Source organism: Podarcis tiliguerta, assembly GCF_965153285.1.
Source record: "Podarcis tiliguerta genome assembly, chromosome: 6".
In the NCBI taxonomy this organism is placed as follows: domain Eukaryota; kingdom Metazoa; phylum Chordata; class Lepidosauria; order Squamata; family Lacertidae; genus Podarcis; species Podarcis tiliguerta.
This window is the reverse complement of record NC_139539.1, coordinates 96574725-96592287: the sequence shown is the minus strand read 5'-3', so window position 1 is coordinate 96592287 and position 17563 is coordinate 96574725. Positions and strand designations below refer to the sequence as shown.

At 43.4% G+C, this 17563-nt stretch overlaps 1 protein-coding gene and 1 long non-coding RNA gene across 11 annotated transcripts in view; one reads left to right on the top strand and one right to left on the bottom strand.

Annotated features, from left to right (window-relative positions):
- Nucleotides 1–17563, bottom strand: part of PDE4DIP (phosphodiesterase 4D interacting protein) — a 108446-nt gene that overhangs the window by 84436 nt on the left and 6447 nt on the right. For 4 of the 10 annotated variants that reach the window (XM_083446468.1, XM_083446459.1, XM_083446467.1 and 1 more), the window contains exon 1: nt 2642–3069. In XM_083446468.1, the coding sequence (XP_083302594.1) occupies nt 2642–3046 (405 nt within the window). In that variant the 5' untranslated portion in view covers nt 3047–3069. Of the gene's footprint in view, nt 1–2641; nt 3184–3945; nt 4185–13136; nt 13187–17051; nt 17143–17185; nt 17238–17335; nt 17527–17563 lie in introns of those variants that run through there. The other 6 variants (XM_083446460.1, XM_083446469.1, XM_083446463.1 and 3 more) reach the window with 5 other exon arrangements.
- On the top strand, nt 2404–9473 carry LOC310680211. The gene is made up of 2 exons (XR_014512691.1): nt 2404–4676; nt 6816–9473. It is a non-coding gene; the product is annotated as an uncharacterized lncRNA (long non-coding RNA).

Below are 17563 nucleotides of genomic sequence, written 5' to 3'. Positions count from 1 at the left end.
ATGGACCTAAAAGTTTATTATGAGGCATCTTGTTTTTGCTGGTTGAGAGATTGGATAACATTGGATAATACAGATGTATTGGATTTAGAGGGATTTGACGCGTATTTGTGGTACGATAAGGTTAAAATACATAGAGGTTTTTTAAATCACACTATTGGCGCTGTGGGTTAAACCACAGAGCCTAGGGCTTGCCGATCAGAAGGTCGGCGGTTCGAATCCCTGCGACGGGGTGAGCTCCCGTTGCTCGGTCCCAGCTGCTGCCAACCTAGCAGTACGAAAGGACGTCAAAGTGCAAGTAGATAAATAGGGACCGCTCTGGTGGGAAGGTAAACGGCGTTTCCGTGCGCTGCTCTGGTTCGCCAGAAGCGGCTTAGTCATGCTGGCCACATGACCTGGAAGCTGTACGCCGGCTCCCTCGGCCAATAAAGCGAGATGAGTGCCGCAACCCCAGAGTCAGTCATGACTGGACCTAATGGCCACGGGTCCCTTTACCTTTACCTATTAGGAAATCATTATACGAGGTTTGGAGTAGATGCAAAACATTGTTAGAATGCAAAACGCCGTAGTGGCTTTCTCCATTGGAAGCCTTTGCAGTAAAAAAGAAAAACATGGGAAGTGAATGGGCAACATACAAAGACCTGTTAATCGAAGTGGATAATAAACTAAAGGTAAAGCCATTTGAAGAACTGAGAGAAAAACTAACTGATTGGTTGCAGTATCACCAATTGCAGGATGTATTCAGAGAAGATAGCAAAAGAACTGGGTTTGGTAGCACAAAATCAAAAATAGAGACTGAAATGCTGAGTAGTAAAAGGAAAATACTGTCAAAAATGTATAAGCTATTACTGGAGTGGCACACAAAGGATGAGGAGGTAAAAAGTGTTATGATTAAATGGGCCCAGGATCTGGGACATAATATTGATTTTGAAAAATGGGAAAAATTATGGACCAAAACAATTAAATTTACAGCGTGTATGTCACTCCAAAAAAAAACTTATTGAAGATGATGTATTGATGGTACATGACACCAGCCAAACGTGCAAAAATGTATAGAAATCAAGATAAAAATTGTTGGAAATGTAAGGAGAAGGAGAGGAATTTCCTCCATATGTGGTGGACGTGTACTGAGGTGAAAACTTATTGGGACATAATTTACAATGAATTAAAAAAGATCTTTAAATATAATTTCAGTAAAAAAACAGAGTTATTTTTGCTAGGTCTAATTGGAGATGATTTTTTTTAAAAAAAGATGTGAATACTTTTATGTATGCCACAACGGCCGCAAGGATACTTTTGGCTCAGAAATGGAATTCACAGGAGATTCCAACATTGGAAGAATGGCAGAGTAAGATGGCGGAATACATTGCGTTAGCAAAGCTGACAGGGAAGATCCGGAATCAGCACAACGAACTGTTTCAAAAGGATTGGAGCAAATTTATATTATATTATATATGAAAGAATATTGTAAACATCTGAAAACGTTTGTAGCTTTGAGTTGAAATGTTTTGTAATGACAATATAAGGAACTGATTTACATTTAACAAGGGGAAATATAAAAATTAGAGAAGGTAAAAAAGTGGTTATAGAAATGCTAAGATTAAAGTAAATATATATGGAAGTCCGGAAGCGGGGTGGGAGGAGGTCGGTGCTCTGGTAAGAGCGAGGTTTGAGTTTATTGATGTATGTATGGATATTGTGATTACAATTTTTTTTTTGAAAAAAGGAAACAGATATAATTTTTGAAACACTTGCTGTTTCACAAATATATGGGTGACAAGTAGCAGTCCTTCTCTGTACGGCAGTCTCCCATTCCCCAAAGCAGCAGCAGACCCTTCAAATCCTTCCTCCTCTGAGATTTCTGACCAACAACCAAAAGTCACACTTTCCTCTCCTTTGGATACATTCCAATGTCCAAACTTTCTTTCAGCATCCGCTCATGCAGACGGAATTGACCCATTAGCCAGGAAGCCCCAAAAATCAAATCCATAAATCAAGCACCTTCCACAAACAAATCTTTTACAGAAACCCATCTGCTTGCAACTATTATCCTCACAAGATGAGTTTCAATTGCCCAGATACTGCATTTTTATATTTCGATGATATACATTCTGTTCTGTTGTCACACAGTATTTTATTCTCCAATGCTCATGTTTTCAGAATACTAAGTTTGGTGCACATTAACAAAGTTGTCTGATTGAATTACCAAGAAGAACATAAAAGACATAAAAAAAGAACATACTTAGTGCTGCAGTTTGTTCCCAAAGTGAAAAAACACAAACTCTGCAGGTTCAACAGCTATCTATGGAGGGTACGTGCAAATTTCTCACCTCTTCTCATGTTTTCCACGAGGCTCCCCCACACCCCCCATATTTCAAAACCCTCCTCCAGGCAGTGATAACTAGCAGTGAACCCCAGACGACTCCTGTCAGAAGGACAGACTCCAGCCAGAGCCCAACTTCTAAGTGACACCATGGCAGAACTGCCAGCCGAGGCAGCAGCCCAGCACACTGAAGCATTGTTAGCTCCATGAAGTGACTTTTCTTCAGTTAAGTAGTATAGAAAACTCTTGCCCAGCTCTGCCTCCAGGGCCAAAGGAGCTCAGACTCTGCAGCCCCCAGGCCCTGCAGGGCTGTTTGCTCACCCGTCTGTGGACGTCCTCCCCGCTGGCCTCATACTTCTGCTGCATGCGCTCCTCCAAGAAGTAGATGCGCAGCTTGAGGCTGAAGTTCTCCTTCTTCAAGTCATTGAGGTGCTGAGACAGAGTACGGTAGCCATTAGACATGGTGGGCGATCCATGGGGTGGAAATCTCCTCTCACCCCTTTTACTGCAGTAACATTGTGAAGCCGAGAAAAGAGGGGAAGCCCAGAGAAATGGGCTGCAGCCACAAGGCCTGGGATGCCTATGGAGACATTGGGATGAGCTCAAAGCTCTGGGCGTCAGCTGCCCTTCAGCTCTGGGGCTGCTGCTCAACTCTGGGGCAGAGTGCAGTTCCATTTCTTTTTTTACCTCCAGGAGGTATTTGAGGAATCCTTGGCAGGCGCTCATCCTGCATGAACCCCTTCGCAAGTGGTGTAATCTGAGACAGGCTGTGGAGGGATCTGCAGCCGTCCCTCACCAACTGCAGGAGATTAGCAGCTCCGAGGGAAACAGGGCGACTAGGGCAGCCCCACTCGCCGCAGAGGGAGACAGAGAGATTGCGCCTGGGCCAGGTGTGGGATGAGTAACATGATCAAGGCACAGCACGAGGGGAAGGAGAGGAGAACCCCCTCAAATGCCACTGGAGATCTGGTTCCATCACATAATCCTGCATCTGAGGAAAGGAAAGAACTCTCCTCTCCCTTCCCTTCATGGGCCTAGTGAGCCCTAACATTTCCAAGGCTCAGGTGGACCTCCCAACAAGGCCTGTGGCCAGGGTTGCAAACCTTGCCAGTATTTCAGTGGCCCAGCAACTAATATAAACTGTCAGGTGAGCAGTAGTGAGGCCTGAAGAGCCAGGAAATCTGCAGTTTCCTTGGTTCCCACTCAAATACACCAATATTGTTCCACCCTTCCAGGTTAAGATTCATTCCACAAAGTATGGGGTGGGAGCAAGAAATTATTAAAGCTTCCTCTAGGCTGCTGCTATACTTCTCCCCACCTGGCAGTCAAACCATGCTGACCTCTCTGCAAACTTGGCAGACATTCTATTAGAAATTTGCAGGAGGATTGTACATTTGGGAAAGGACTGTGATGTATTTCGCAGGATAGCTCAAATCACAATAGATTCTGCTTGTTGCATAAGAATCCCATCGTCCCATTAATCAGTGCTGGAAAAATGCAATCTCTACAAACCAAAAGCACTTCTACCTGGAGGGGAGTTTCAGTCCCAGTACAGGGAATTTCCAACAGACTCAGGGACAATATGTGGTTTGACTGTTTGGGGGCCATGCTTCCAGACTGCTTACCTTTTCAAAATCCCGCAGCGTTTGGGTCTGTGCTGTGGTGCTCTCGTCAAAGGCTCCTGGGAGGCGGCTCTCGACAAGGGCTGTCTCCAAGCCGCTCAGAACTTTGGGCTGCACCTGCACCATGGAGCAAGCCACATCCAAGTCCTCGGTGCTGGGCGTCTGCAGCAAAGGACCCGGGTTGAAGAAGCTCAAGATCTGTGGCTGGATCTGGCATCTCTGCTGCGTGGTATCAACAAAGGCTGGGGAGCAGCAAGGAGAGAGGTGCATTCAGACCATGGGGGTCTCTGCGTCACAGCAAAACTTCATCACAACACCAGACAAAACCCTAGAGCACTGGCACTAGAAAGCCAGGGGATCAGAAGTGCATTCTCCTGCAAGTTCCTCTCTCATGCAGTCTACTTAAAACGGAAGGTACTTTCTGGCCAAGGCAGGGGTTACACGGGAGTAGGGTCAAGGGTTGGCATGGCTGGGCATCTGCCAACGAAGAGTCCCCTGAACCTGCTGCCTTGAGAAGGAGCCAACATTTGTTTCACACTTGCATTACAAAGACAGGAAAACAAAGAAAGAACTCATAGGAATGGAGGATGGAGATAGCACAGCACTGAACAAGGTATGAAAAATGGCAGTAGATATGATCCAAGCCACACAGCACCTTCCCTTTAAGTGGTGGTGGGGAGGGTCATCAGGGGAGAAAAATAACTAATGGGGAACATGATAGAGATTTATGAAAAGTAGGACTTCCGGGTTAGCGCCACCAGCAATGGCGGGCTTCCTCTGATCTGGAGGATCCCGCTCTGTGAAAATTAGGGTCTGGACCGCCACGACGAGGTGGAGACCCATCAAAACCACAGGCGGGAGAAGCCTGTGGACCTGGGATTCGGCTGGCACCTTTTGCGCCTCCCCTACTCGCGGGGAAACCCGATTTCGGGGATCCGGAGTGACGTGGGGTGAGCGGCGCGGTGCTTTGAATCGATTGCTCTTTTCACGGAGTGAAGCCGCATTGCTGTTGTCGGAGAGTGTTAACTTTTTTCCTGTGGACAAATTGGACTCTAAACAAGTACCCGTGAGTAGAACGGAAAATTGGATTATGAAAATTAGTAATTTGTCACCGGAGCGGGAAGGTCTAAACAGGAAGTCCGCCTTTCCGCTTTTGTAAATTGTTTGAAGCAAAGATATTACAAGCTAAAGTCTGGAAAGCTATTTGTAAAGTACTAAATTTCCATCGATTAAAGTTACAAAACCCCCCTTGGAAGCAGGAGAAGAGGGGAAATTTTTTTAAACTGTTCAAGCCTGCAGGAGAGGGAGTAAAGAAAGATAAATTTCTATCGTCTTGAACCTGGGAACGAGCTGTCAAAGATAGACTTTTGGGAAAGTTCATTGACTGTGAATAATAACGTATGTTGCAGATAGTCAAATAAGAGAAACATATTGACTCCAATGTTTCCTTTTGCACTAAAAAGGAACAAAGACTTGGAAAACGAAAGCAATTTTGTTGCCGAAATTGCTCTAGAGGGAGCTTTTGAACTGTTGTTGGAGTGGACTTGGGAAACTCTACAGCTGTAGAGATAAGAGATCGTGAGAAACAGGCTTTGACCTTGAGAATGTTGACACAGGAAGTCTTAGTGTCTGCTTTGTGCAGGACAAGTGCTTTGTTGGAGCAGCTTCATGCGAAGATGGATTTAATGACTACTGCAACTGTTAATTTTGGTCAAATAGTGAACATTTATATAGAACCTGCTCAAGAATTGACCCAGGAATCTGCCCTGACAGGGCAAGTTGTGGTGAAGATAAAGGAGGAGGTTATTGTTGAACCTCAAGTAATACAAGTTGAGAGAGATGCAGTCCTGCAAGAACATAAGCTGTCGTCTCTGATGACTGAATCTGGAGTGAGTCAGACTTGGAGAGACGGAGTCCTGTCGGGACTGGAGATGGCAAGTTGGTCAGATCCTCCTATGCAGGGATGTTTTGACCTTTGGGACATGGTTTTGGGCCAGGAGGAGATTGGAGTGGTCGAGGCCCTCAATTTTGGAGGGGCATTGAAGTATGCTCTGGAATATTTTTTGGATTTTAGTGCTGTCCATGGAGAATGGGCTGACTGGTCGAGAAGGGGTAAAGACATTCTTAGGTTGCTTCCCCGAGATCTACCCCTCAGAGACAAAGGAAGGAAATTAAGAATAAAACCAGCAGAAGACAAAGTAAAGTGTAGGTACAATTATGAAGAAGATCTGCAGAAGTGACATGGAAAAGAGTTAAGAGCCTCGGACATAAGATCATCTGATTGATGGACTAGATGGAACAGACAGAAAGGACTGACAGAACTCGGGACCAGGAAGAAGAGACGGTGGATGAAGTTTGGCAGAAATTTTAAAAATTCATCTAGAGAAGCATTGTAAAATTAATGACTGTTAAGAAAATCTTGGAATGAAATTATTAGGCTTTAGTAGAAATGTTATAAGGAGTTCTGTATAAATAATTTTTGAAGTTCTAGGGTTTTTTCTTTCTATGGTAAGATAAGACCAAAACAAATTAAGACAATTAAAGGACAGAATATAGTGAAAGGTGGAAAGGATTTGCTGAGATAATTAATAATTAGAATACAAAAGAGGGAGGTGTGAGGAGGTCGAGGAAATAAGTTAATGAAGATAAGGATATGGAAATATTGGATTTTTTAAAAATTTATTCCATTGTTCTTGTTTTTGATTTTGGTGTATTGTATGTTTGGTAATTTTTTTTATTCTCTTTTTATTGATTTGTATTGTTAATTCTGTTTTTTCGCTTTTCTTGTTTTTCTTTCTTCTTTTTTTCTTGTAACTTTAAATTTCCAATAAATATTATTATTATTATTATTTTAAAAAGAGATTTATGAAAAGTATGTCTGTTGATAAGGTGAAAAAAGTATCTGTAGAACTCTTGAGTTTCCCAAAGAAATAGAATCAGATTGAGGACTTCCGACGGATCGCGAAGTGGAAGCAAGCGAGATCTCTCACTCTGGAGAGTATCCGGCTATTGAGGAAAAACGGGGGTGCTGCAAGGGCGCTGCACCCCCCAAATACTCTTGGAAGGGAATTCAGGAGGCAGAGAATCCAGCGTTGTCGTTTAGCAGCTCCCTCGGACATCAGGTAACCCCCTTTTAGGGGGTGAAGAGTGTGGCGGGGTAGAGATAAGCTGACAGCGTGAGGCCATTGCTGTTTCTCAATAGCGAAGCTCCAAGCTTGTGCACAGAGCGATCCGTTCTCGACTAAAAGAAACCGGATTAGGACTGGAGAGCTAAATTAAGGAGTAATTAGAACTAATTTGGGGGGGTGGGGCAAGGTGGAAAACAGGAGGTCAGCCTTGCCTGGAATTTTATTTCTACACAAGAAGAATTTGCAGAGCGGCAAAACAGTAAGTTACCCTAAGTGGGAAAAGTGTGCTTTGGAGAATATACTTAAAGGATTTTTAAAAGGCTTTCTATAAAGGCTAAAAACTAAGATAAGGAGGGGGATTTTATGAGAAAGCTGTAATTGTGGCAGCTGGAGGAGAATTGGCTGCGATCGCTGGAGGATTTTGGAACGGGAAAGAATGGAGACGGAGGAGTGATTTACTTTCACTTTTAAAAGAACTGTGTAACTGGACAGTGTCTTAAACTTTTGACAAGTTTATAACCATAATTCAAGTACTAAAGTGTGAAAAGAGGACTGGAGATAGCTTATCTCTACTGAGCTTTTGTTTGGTTTTTCTTCTGGTTGCATGAACTTGGTGGATTTTTAAGAGGCTTTTTTCCCCCTTAAGCAAAGACGGTGTCCCCCCCTTGGTTTAACAGAGACATACTTCGCCATTTTGTTGCCAGTGGAAAAATACCAACTACCTCCTGAGATACAATTTAACTGAGAGGATTCAATTTAATACCTCTAACTATTAGAGGGAAAACTTTTGGAAGTGACAGTTGCTTTAAACAGGAGGGTGTTTTTTACACCCCCCGTTTATCTAACTGTCTTTCTTTTTTCCCCCGTCTTCCTTATTTTGTTATATGAGTGGATAAGGGGGCGGCTGCCCCTAGTGGAGGAATTTTGGGATAACCTCATGGATTCTGAATACATTTTGATATAAGGTTTTGGATATTTCAAAAACCCAATTGGATTTAGCTGTGAAAGTGGCAAGAACATTGATTAAATAAGAATTTGGATTTCCCTGGTCTGTTTGAAACGATTGGAATTTATATATGGACTCAAGTATTTTATAACTATTACTGGGATTTGGCCATTCAAGTGGCAAGAATTGGACTTAAGAAAGATACCTTCAACTGAGTTAATAAGACTATAAGCCTCAAAGTTAATTGGAAGTGATTTCTTAAGGTGTATTAGTGGATAAATTTATTTTATTGGAACTGATTCTTAGGAGACGACTTTAAAGACTGAACTAATTGAAATAAGAGATATAACATATACATATATAAATTTAAAAACTTTGATAATTGTGGTTTTAATTTGGTATTGGTGAGTTGATAATTCTAAATTTATTGTTTATTGTATATTGGATAAGAGGATTTAAGTTGGACAAAGAATGTTAACATTTAAAGAATGTCCTATACACAGAAAAAAGGAGATGGTGCAACACCGGGAGATAGGAAGAGTTCTAAACAAGAACCAGAGTGGAAAGGGGAAATCTTAAGAATGTTTGCAGAGTTAAAAACTGATATTAAAAATATTGAGTCAAATATTGAGACCAAAAGGAATCAGGTGGAAACCAAATTAGAGCAAGTGGATAAAAAAATGGATACAACAGTAAATGAATTAAAAGGGCAAATGAAAGAAATTTTTAAGAGAACACAGAATCTGGAGGAGGGGATGAAAAAAAACAAAATTAGAAATGAAAGAATTTAGGAAAGATGGAGAGAAAATAAGAGCAGAAGTCTCTGAGGTTAATAAGTCACAGGATGAGCTCTGGGACGCGGTTGCGATGAATGAACTCCGGCAAAGGGAGACAAATTTGAGATTTAGGTCTGTGCCAGAGGTGCAAGGAGAAAAGATTAGAGAGAAATTGATGACAGAAATTGCCAAATGGATGGGTATGCAAATAGAAGAGGTGGATAAGACATTCCGAATTAAAACAAGGACTACCAGAGTAAAGAAATTCCCAGGGGATTGTTTAATTATCTTCAAAGACAGAGAAATGAGAAATTTAATTTTGCAAAAAAACAGAAAAACGGCTGGAAATTGATGGGAATTACATAATTATTTTTAAAGATGTAGCATTGAGGCTTTTGAAAAAAAGAGATTATTATAAACAATTGGTGCAAGTCTTGAAGAAAAATCAAATTGAGTTTAAATGGGAATTTCCGGAGGGAGTAGCATTTACGTATAAAGAAAAGAGGCACAGACTATTGAAACCAGATGAAGTGGACAAATTCTTTAGAAGATATAAAGAGCTCGCCAGAGAAGGATTGGAAGAAGAAATGGCAGGGGCAAGAGCTGGAGGAGAGGAAGAAGATTCGTTGGAGTTGGAGGAGAAAGAAGGAAGTGGTAGAAAGAAGAAAGGAAAGAAAGGGGGGGAAAGGAGAGGAACGAGAAGAAAAAGAAGAGACAGAAGAAGAAGAAGAGGAGGAGGAAAAGTAAAGTAATATAAAATAAAGAATATTTAACTGACAGACACTATGGCGATGAAGTTGTGGACTTGGAATGTGAATGGAATGAATGATAAAAAAAAGAAATAAAATTGGACATTATTTAAAACAAAAGAATTTGGATATTATTTGTTTACAAGAAACTCATGTGAAAAGAACTCACAGAAAAACTTTAATTAATAAGAAATTGGGAAACGAATTTATCTCATCAGATAAAAGTAAAGAGAGGGGAGTGGTACTGTATATTAAGAGTAAAATTGAAGCAGAACAATTATTCAAAGATAAAGAAGGAAGATTAATTGCTGTTCAAATTAATTGGCAAGGGGGAAAACTGATAATTATTGGAGTATATGCACCGAATGGAAATAAAACAGAGTTTTTTAAAGGTCTGGAAGAAAAATTGTTTGAATACATGGATCAAAAAATTATAATAATGGGGGACATGAATGGGGTGGTATCAATGGAAATGGATAGACTGCGAGTGAAAAGCAGAATGAAAGAGGGGAAACTACCAAAGACTGTTTTTGATATGGTAGAAAACTATAATCTGATAGCTATATGGTGGTTGAAACACCCATTAGAAAAACAATTTACTTTTCACTCGGAAGCAAATCAATCACTGTCGCGAATAGATCAGATATGGATATCTAATGAATTATCTTTGAGATTCACAAAAGTAGAGATTCAACCAAAAGTTTTATCGGACCACAATCCGATCAAAGGTATATTAAAATGTTATGAAGAGAAATCCTTCCGGGGGAAATTAAATGAGAATGTTTTTAATGATCAGAAAATTGTGGAAAAAGCACACCAATGTCTAACTGATTATTTTCTAAATAATGTAAATAAAGGAACTAAGATGAGTACGGTCTGGGATGCTAGTAAAGCAGTAATGAGAGGCTTCTTTATAGAACAAAATGCTATTAAAAACAGAATGAGAGAAAAATGGAAAAAAGAAGTCCTGAAACAAATTATGGAGAATGAACGAAAATTTATTGCCAGACCTGGAGATGTAAAAGTGAAACAAAGCATAAAATTGCTCCAAACACAATTTGCAATGATGATCAACAAGGAAGTGGAATTGAATATAAAAAGAATGAAACAAAAGAACTTTGAATGGGCAAATAAATCAGTGAAATGGTTAGCATGGCAAATTAAGAAAAGGAAGGAACAAAATATGATAAATAAGATAAAAATAGAAGATCAGGCAGGTTTCCTTCCTGGTAGACAGATGAAAGATAACATAAGAAATATAATTAATATTATGGAGTATCTGAACAACAGGAAGGATAAACAGGCGATGTTGATATTTGTGGATGCAGAAAAGGCCTTTGATAATGTTTCTTGGGAATTTATGTTAGAGAATTTTGAATTAATGGAAATGGGCCAATCTTTCCTAAATGGTGTAAAGTCAATCTATTCAGAACAAAGAGCAAGATTGATCGTTAATAATGTATTGACAGAGAAAATTGCTATAACTAAAGGTACAAGGCAGGGACGTCCATTGTCACTGTTGTTATTCATCTCGGTATTGGAGGTCTTCTTAAGATCAATAAGGAATAATGAGAATATCAAAGGAGTGTCAGTAGGGCAAAATCAATACAAAGTCAAAGCTTTTGCGGATGATTTAGTTATTACAATAGAAGAGCCTATGAAGAGTGTAGATGAAGTGTTGGATACATAAAGGGTTTGAGAACCACATCTTTAGAGGATCCTTGATTGGAGTTTGGAATAGGTATAAAAATGTATTAGAACCAAAGATTCCACATTGGTTATCACCATTAGAGGTTATGAGTATTAAAAAGATAAATATGAGCGGGAGATGGATAACATATGAGAAACTATTAAAAAAGGAAGGAAATAAGTGGAAATTGAAACCATATGAAGAAGTAAAAGAATATGTTAAGGATTGGCTGCATTATTTTCAGTTAAATGAAATGTTTAAAAAAGAGGTTTTAGAGAGGGGATATTCTGAAAAAGAATCTAGATTTCAACAAGAAATCTTAAACAATGAAGTGAAAATTTTATCTAAAATGTATAAAATATTGTTGGAATGGAATACTGTGGACGAAGAGGTTAAATCTGTTATGATTAGTTGGGCTAGAGATTTCGGATATAATATTGAATTTGAGAAATGGACTAAATTATGGAAGGATGGGTTAAAGTTTACAGCTTGTACAACGATTAAGGAAAATGTTATGAAGATGTTATATAGATGGTATATAACACCACTAAAACTGGGTAAAATGTATAAAGTGTGTAATAAATGTTGGAAGTGTAAGGAGACAGAAGGAACATTTTACCATATGTGGTGGGAATGTAAGAAGGTAAAAAGCTTCTGGGAGATGATCTATAATGAGTTAAAGAAAATGCTGAAATATACTTTTGTTAAAAAACCAGAAGCTCTCTTGTTGGGAATACTGGATAATGAAATTAGTAAAAAAGATGTGAAATTAGTTTTGTATGCAGTAACAGCAGCCAGAATTTTGCTGGCACAGAAATGGAAATAGGAAGAGATGCCCACGAAAGAAGAATGGAGGATGAAACTGATGGAATACGCAGAAATGGACAGATTGACGGGGAGAATTAGGAACCAACGTGACCAGAGATTCTCCGAGGACTGGAAGAAATTTTCAGAGTATATGAAAAAATTCTGTGATAAGCAAATAACGTTCGTTGGCTTTCAAGAAGCTCTGTGAAATTACTGTTAGAAATATTGTTTAAAAAATATGATGTGATTAAGAGTATTTGAGTGCAATATAATATTGGGAAATGTGAGACGAGGATAAAAAATAAACAGAAAATTATCAGACAAGCTGAGGGAAGTTCTGGAAAAAAGGGTTTAAGTTAAAAATGGATGTATAATTTTGTAAAAATGTTTTTTTTTTTAATGGAAAATCTAATAAATAATATTTATTAAAAAAAAAATAGAATCAGATTAAGGGCTGACAAAACAAAGTCATTTGTTTCTTTTTTGCATTAGTAATTTATGGGATCTGATGCCACGAAATGGCTTTAAAATTTACTAGACACTGAGGCTGACAAATGCACAGAGGTCAATTGTGATCCTGGCTAAAGCCAGCAAGTTTGGTGTCCATGTACCAGGGAATTCCAGCTGAGGGGGGGGGGGCAGGACTGCTGTCATCATGCCATCCTGGTCCAATTCCCAAAATCATTTGGTTGGCCACTGCTGGAAAAGGATCTTAGATCATTTGATTCATCCTGCAAGCATGTTCTCCTTATACTCCTATAGAGACAGGGAGGCAGGAAAGGAGCTACAGGGCCTTTTTAGGGATGGCCTGTTCCACAGAGTGGTCCACTGGCCTGGAATGCTTATCCTACAATATGTTGCATGTTCTTCAAAATCCTCATTCCTATAATGAAGCTCCCTTTGAGGAGCAGTTTATTCTCCTCGTCGGCTGGGGTGTGCTGTCTTATAGGAAGCCATAGATGACAGGCTTCCACAGGTCTCACCAGGCCAGAAAGGGTGCGAGTACCAGCAAACGGCACAGGCAAGTCTGGCTATATGTTTAACCCCACAGAGCTAGAACCAGCTGATCAAAGCATAGCCCAAGTGGGCAGACCTTACCCATCATCACGTGTCCAGTTCTAGGAACCATCTTGCCCTTAGACTCCTCCCTGCACAGAAAACACAGTGGCAAATGTAAATGAACAGTGTTCAAGCTCATGGAAGCACCAACAGAGCAAAATTTCCCTTCTTGCAAAGTTTGCTCACAAATCACATTAATTCAAGAAATCCCCTCACATTTTAACCTAAGTGTTCAAACATTACAACCGTGATAGTTCATTGGCTATTTTGTTGCTCCAGTTCCTTCCCTTCGGGCTAATAGGCTGCTTTTGAAGACTAATTTTGCCCCTGGGATGGTGATGGGGAGCAGTCCTGCTTCTGGAAAATGGCACATGAAGAGGAACAGCCTCTTGCGCCAGAGATTCCAAACCAGCAGCTAAGAGAGACAGAAAGCATTCGGATTGCCAGAAACGTTCATGGAGTGGGTGTTGGTGTTGTCTGCCTCTCACCTGCATTCAGGGCTGACCCACAAACGCCCTCATGTCAAGGAAAGTGTGTCCAGAACCCTCTGCCGCTGGAGTCTCACCAGAAACAGGACTTACTGTTGAGAGTTCATGTTTCAAGGCAAAACTATCCAATTATCACTTTCTGGAACTATTTGAGAACTGGAACAGAGGCATCTTTAGAAATTCATCTTTATCTAAATTTTGCTAATGCAATTTCTACTACTGCCAAACTTTACATGTCTACCTAGAAGTAAGCCCCATCAAGCTCAGTGGGACTTACTCACAAGTAAGTGGGTATCCGATTGCAGCCTAAATAGCACTACCTTGGACAAGCATAACTTCTCAGTTTCAAATTAAGTTCGTTAGTGATTACCATAGACCAGGGGTCGGCAAGGCTTACTGGGCATGGTCTGGATCACTCCTGCGGAGATCCTCCGTAGGCCGGGCTGGCACAGTGTGACGCCAGGAGAATCCCGGAATTAACCAATCACATGGGGCCCATTATGTAAATAATGTATATAAAGCAGACATTCTGGGGGAAACTCCATTCCTCCTCACCACTATGAGCTGAATAAAGAGCATGAAATCCACTCTTGACTCCAAGTATATTTCACTGGCGAGGAAAGTGTGATCCCGCTGAGCTGACCGCCACACACAGCACTGCAGCACTGCCACCTGCCGCACCGCTGCCTCGCACCGTGTATCCAGGCTTCAGCTCTGGGCCCCAAGGAATTCAGCATGGCAACCGACAGCAGCTTCTCGCTGTTCAACCCAGCATCCGGAGACTGGGAAACGTACGCCTCCCGTTTCACCTTCCTCCTAGAAGCCAAAGGGGTCACCACCAAAGAAGACGCCAAAAAGAGGGTGATATTCTTAAGCGTCTGAGGAGAGGAGACATTCAAAATCGCCTGGGCTCTCCTTGTGCCTGAAGACGTCGCTACTGTTCCTTACAAAACAATAATGGAACGGCTGAAGGGGCCCTTCTTGCCGCAGCCCTCGGTGGTGGCTTGTTGAAATGCCTTCTACGCAAAGCGGCAAGCTCCTGGGAAACCATAACTGGGTTTGTGACCTCCCTCCGCCAAGCCGCCCAGTTTTGCAACTTCACAGAGTTGGAGAACATGCTTCGTGACCGCCTCATCGGTGGCCTGAGGGATGAGAAGCTGCAACGACGCCTCTACGCCAAGAAGCACCTAACGTTCCAGGTTGCTCTGGAGGAGGCCCTGGCAACTGAAGCTGCGAAGAGGTCGACGCAAGAGGCACAGCTGAGCCTGCCACCCCAATCGAGGGTCCACCACAAAAACTTCACTGACGACTGGGGATCTGACAAGGAGGAGGTGCACTGAGTTCTGCGGCGCACTCAGGCAGCGCACAGACCACAGCTGCCTCAATGAGAAGGAGGGAACTGCGCAAGCTGCAGGGAGAGTCACAAGAGGAGGACCTGCCGTTTCCGCAACTCAGAGTGCAGGCAGTGCAGAAAACTGGGGCACATCGCCCGGGTGTATCGAGCTCGGCCCACCCAATGCCAGGCATCGGATGACCGATCCAAGAGCCCAGGTCCCGGGGCCCAACGCACCAAGGCAACTCACAGAGATCACGGACTGCCAGGTATACCAGTTGCCCCACCCCAACATAGAGAAAATTCATGTAGAGGTACAGATAGAGGGGGCCCAGTGCCGCATGGAGCTTGACATGGGTTCAACTCTATCCATAATCTTGGCAAGGACCTTGAGAAAACTGTGCCCTACTGAGGGTCCCAAACTCAGGACTTCCAGAAACGTAAGGTCACCACAATGGGTGTGGGGACCTTTAGGGTGCAATATTGAGGGCGGACGCGGCAACTGAACTTGCTTGTGGTGACCTTACCGTGGTGACTGACCACAAGCTGTTGCTTGGTTTGTTTGCCCCCGAAAAGCAGACCCCCCAAGTACCAAGTCTCCTCGCGTCCTCAGGTGGTCAATTTTCCTAGCCGGCTACCAGTATGCACCGATTCACTGCCCTGGGAAGGCGATAGGCCACACGGACGCCCTCAGCAGGCTACCATTACCGGAAACAGGCCCCCACCCAACACCTACGCAAGAGGTTATGAACCTGGATCTGCTTCCTGACCGCCCCATTCAGGCACAAGAAGTTGCACACCATTCCAAGAAAGATAAGGTCATCTCCCGGGTCCTGGACTGGGTGTGGAGGGGATGGCCCAGCAGCAGCCCCGGGCCAGAATTCGCAGACTACACAACCCATAAACATGAACTGTCAGCCCACAAGAGGTGCCTGTTATGGGGAAGCAGGGTTGTTGTTCCCCATCCCCTCTGCAAAAGGGTCCTCACAGCCCTACACGAGACACACCCAGGGGTAGTGAGAATGAAGGCCCTCTCCAGGAGTTATGTGTGGTGGCTGGGGGTTGACAGAGAGATAGAGGCCGGGGTCAAACACTGTCAGGCCTGCCAAGAATCCCACCCAGATCCCCCAAGGGCCCCAGTCCAGTCCTTGGTGTCCGCCCGAGCACCATGGTCACGCCTGCACGTGGACTTCGCTGGCCCCTTTCAAGGGAAAACAGTCTTCATAGTGGTGGACTCCTACACCAAATGGCTGGAAGTCGCACTGGTACCGTCCACTTTTATGTCCACAGCCATCCGGGTACGACGCAGGCTGTTTGCAACCCACGGGCTCCCTGACACTCTTGTCTCAGACAACAGAACCGCATTTATGTCAGGAGAATTGCAGACCTTCACAGCGCAGAACGCCATCTGCCACATCCGCTCGGTGCCATTCCACCCTGCCACCAATGGCCAAGCAGAGTGCATGGTGTGAACCACCAAGGACACCCTCCGCCGCATGATGCAAGGGGATTGGGAGTACCACATTGCCACATTCCTTCTAGCACAGGACAGCACCCCCAGCTCAACGACTGGCCAGAGCCCCGCTGAACTATTAATGGGCCGGCGCCTTGCAATCAGACTGGACCGTCTTCACCCCAACAGAGCTCAGGATGAGGTGGTGGTTGGGGAAGGCAGGAACCCCCTGACTTTCGTGGCCCAGGACCCAGCATAAACAAAGAATTTTGGGGCAGGCCCAGCATGGGTACTTGCCACAGTCACTGGGGTCACTGGCCCCGTGTCGTACGAGGTGCTAACGGAGAGAGGGGCCATGCTGCCACTGCCACTGCGACCAGCTACAGCAACAATTCCAGGGAGAAAACCAGGAGGAGGACAGGTCAGAGGAGTCCCAAGGAAACAGTGGGGCAGTGAGGCCCGTAGAGCAGGAAGGGCCAGCAGGGGAGGCAGAATCAGCAAATACAGAGAGGACCCGCGAGGCCGAAAGGACACCAGAACCAGAGCCAAGACTGAGTGAGCCGGTTGCGCCAGACCAAATGGCCCCACTGCAGCCAGTATCCTCGGAAAACGAGCCAGAACCCGAACCCTTGACCAGGGAACACCCCAGGCCGCAACACACACGTAGGCAGCCGGCGTACCTTGAGGACTATGAATGCAACCTCCTGGGCAGGACTGGAACTTAGAGGGGAGGAGTTCAATAGGATCCAAAATGCAGCAGTCTGATTGGTCCTAGAACAATAGGATCCAGAATGCAGCAGTCTGATTGGTCCACAGGAGCCACCCAATCCAGCTCCAGGTGGAAGTTAATCTGCAACCTGATTGGCCTACAGGAGAATCCCGGAATTAGCCAATCACGTGGGGCCCATTGTGTAAATAATGTATATAAAGCAGACATTCTGGGGGAAACTCCATTCCTCCTCACCACTACGAGGTGAGCATGAAATCCACTCTTGACTCCGAGTATATTTCAGCTGCCAAAAGGTCAGCAGCCAGATGAGAAAGTCAGGATGGCACCTTCTGCAGAATCAATTTAGCTCCATTAGATGCTCAAATTCCCTGCTTTTCACAGAAGAGCAGTTAGCTGCCAAGGAAGCAGGAGAAATGCAGTCATCTCTGGGGAGAGATGCTCCAATGAGGTCGGGTTGCAATC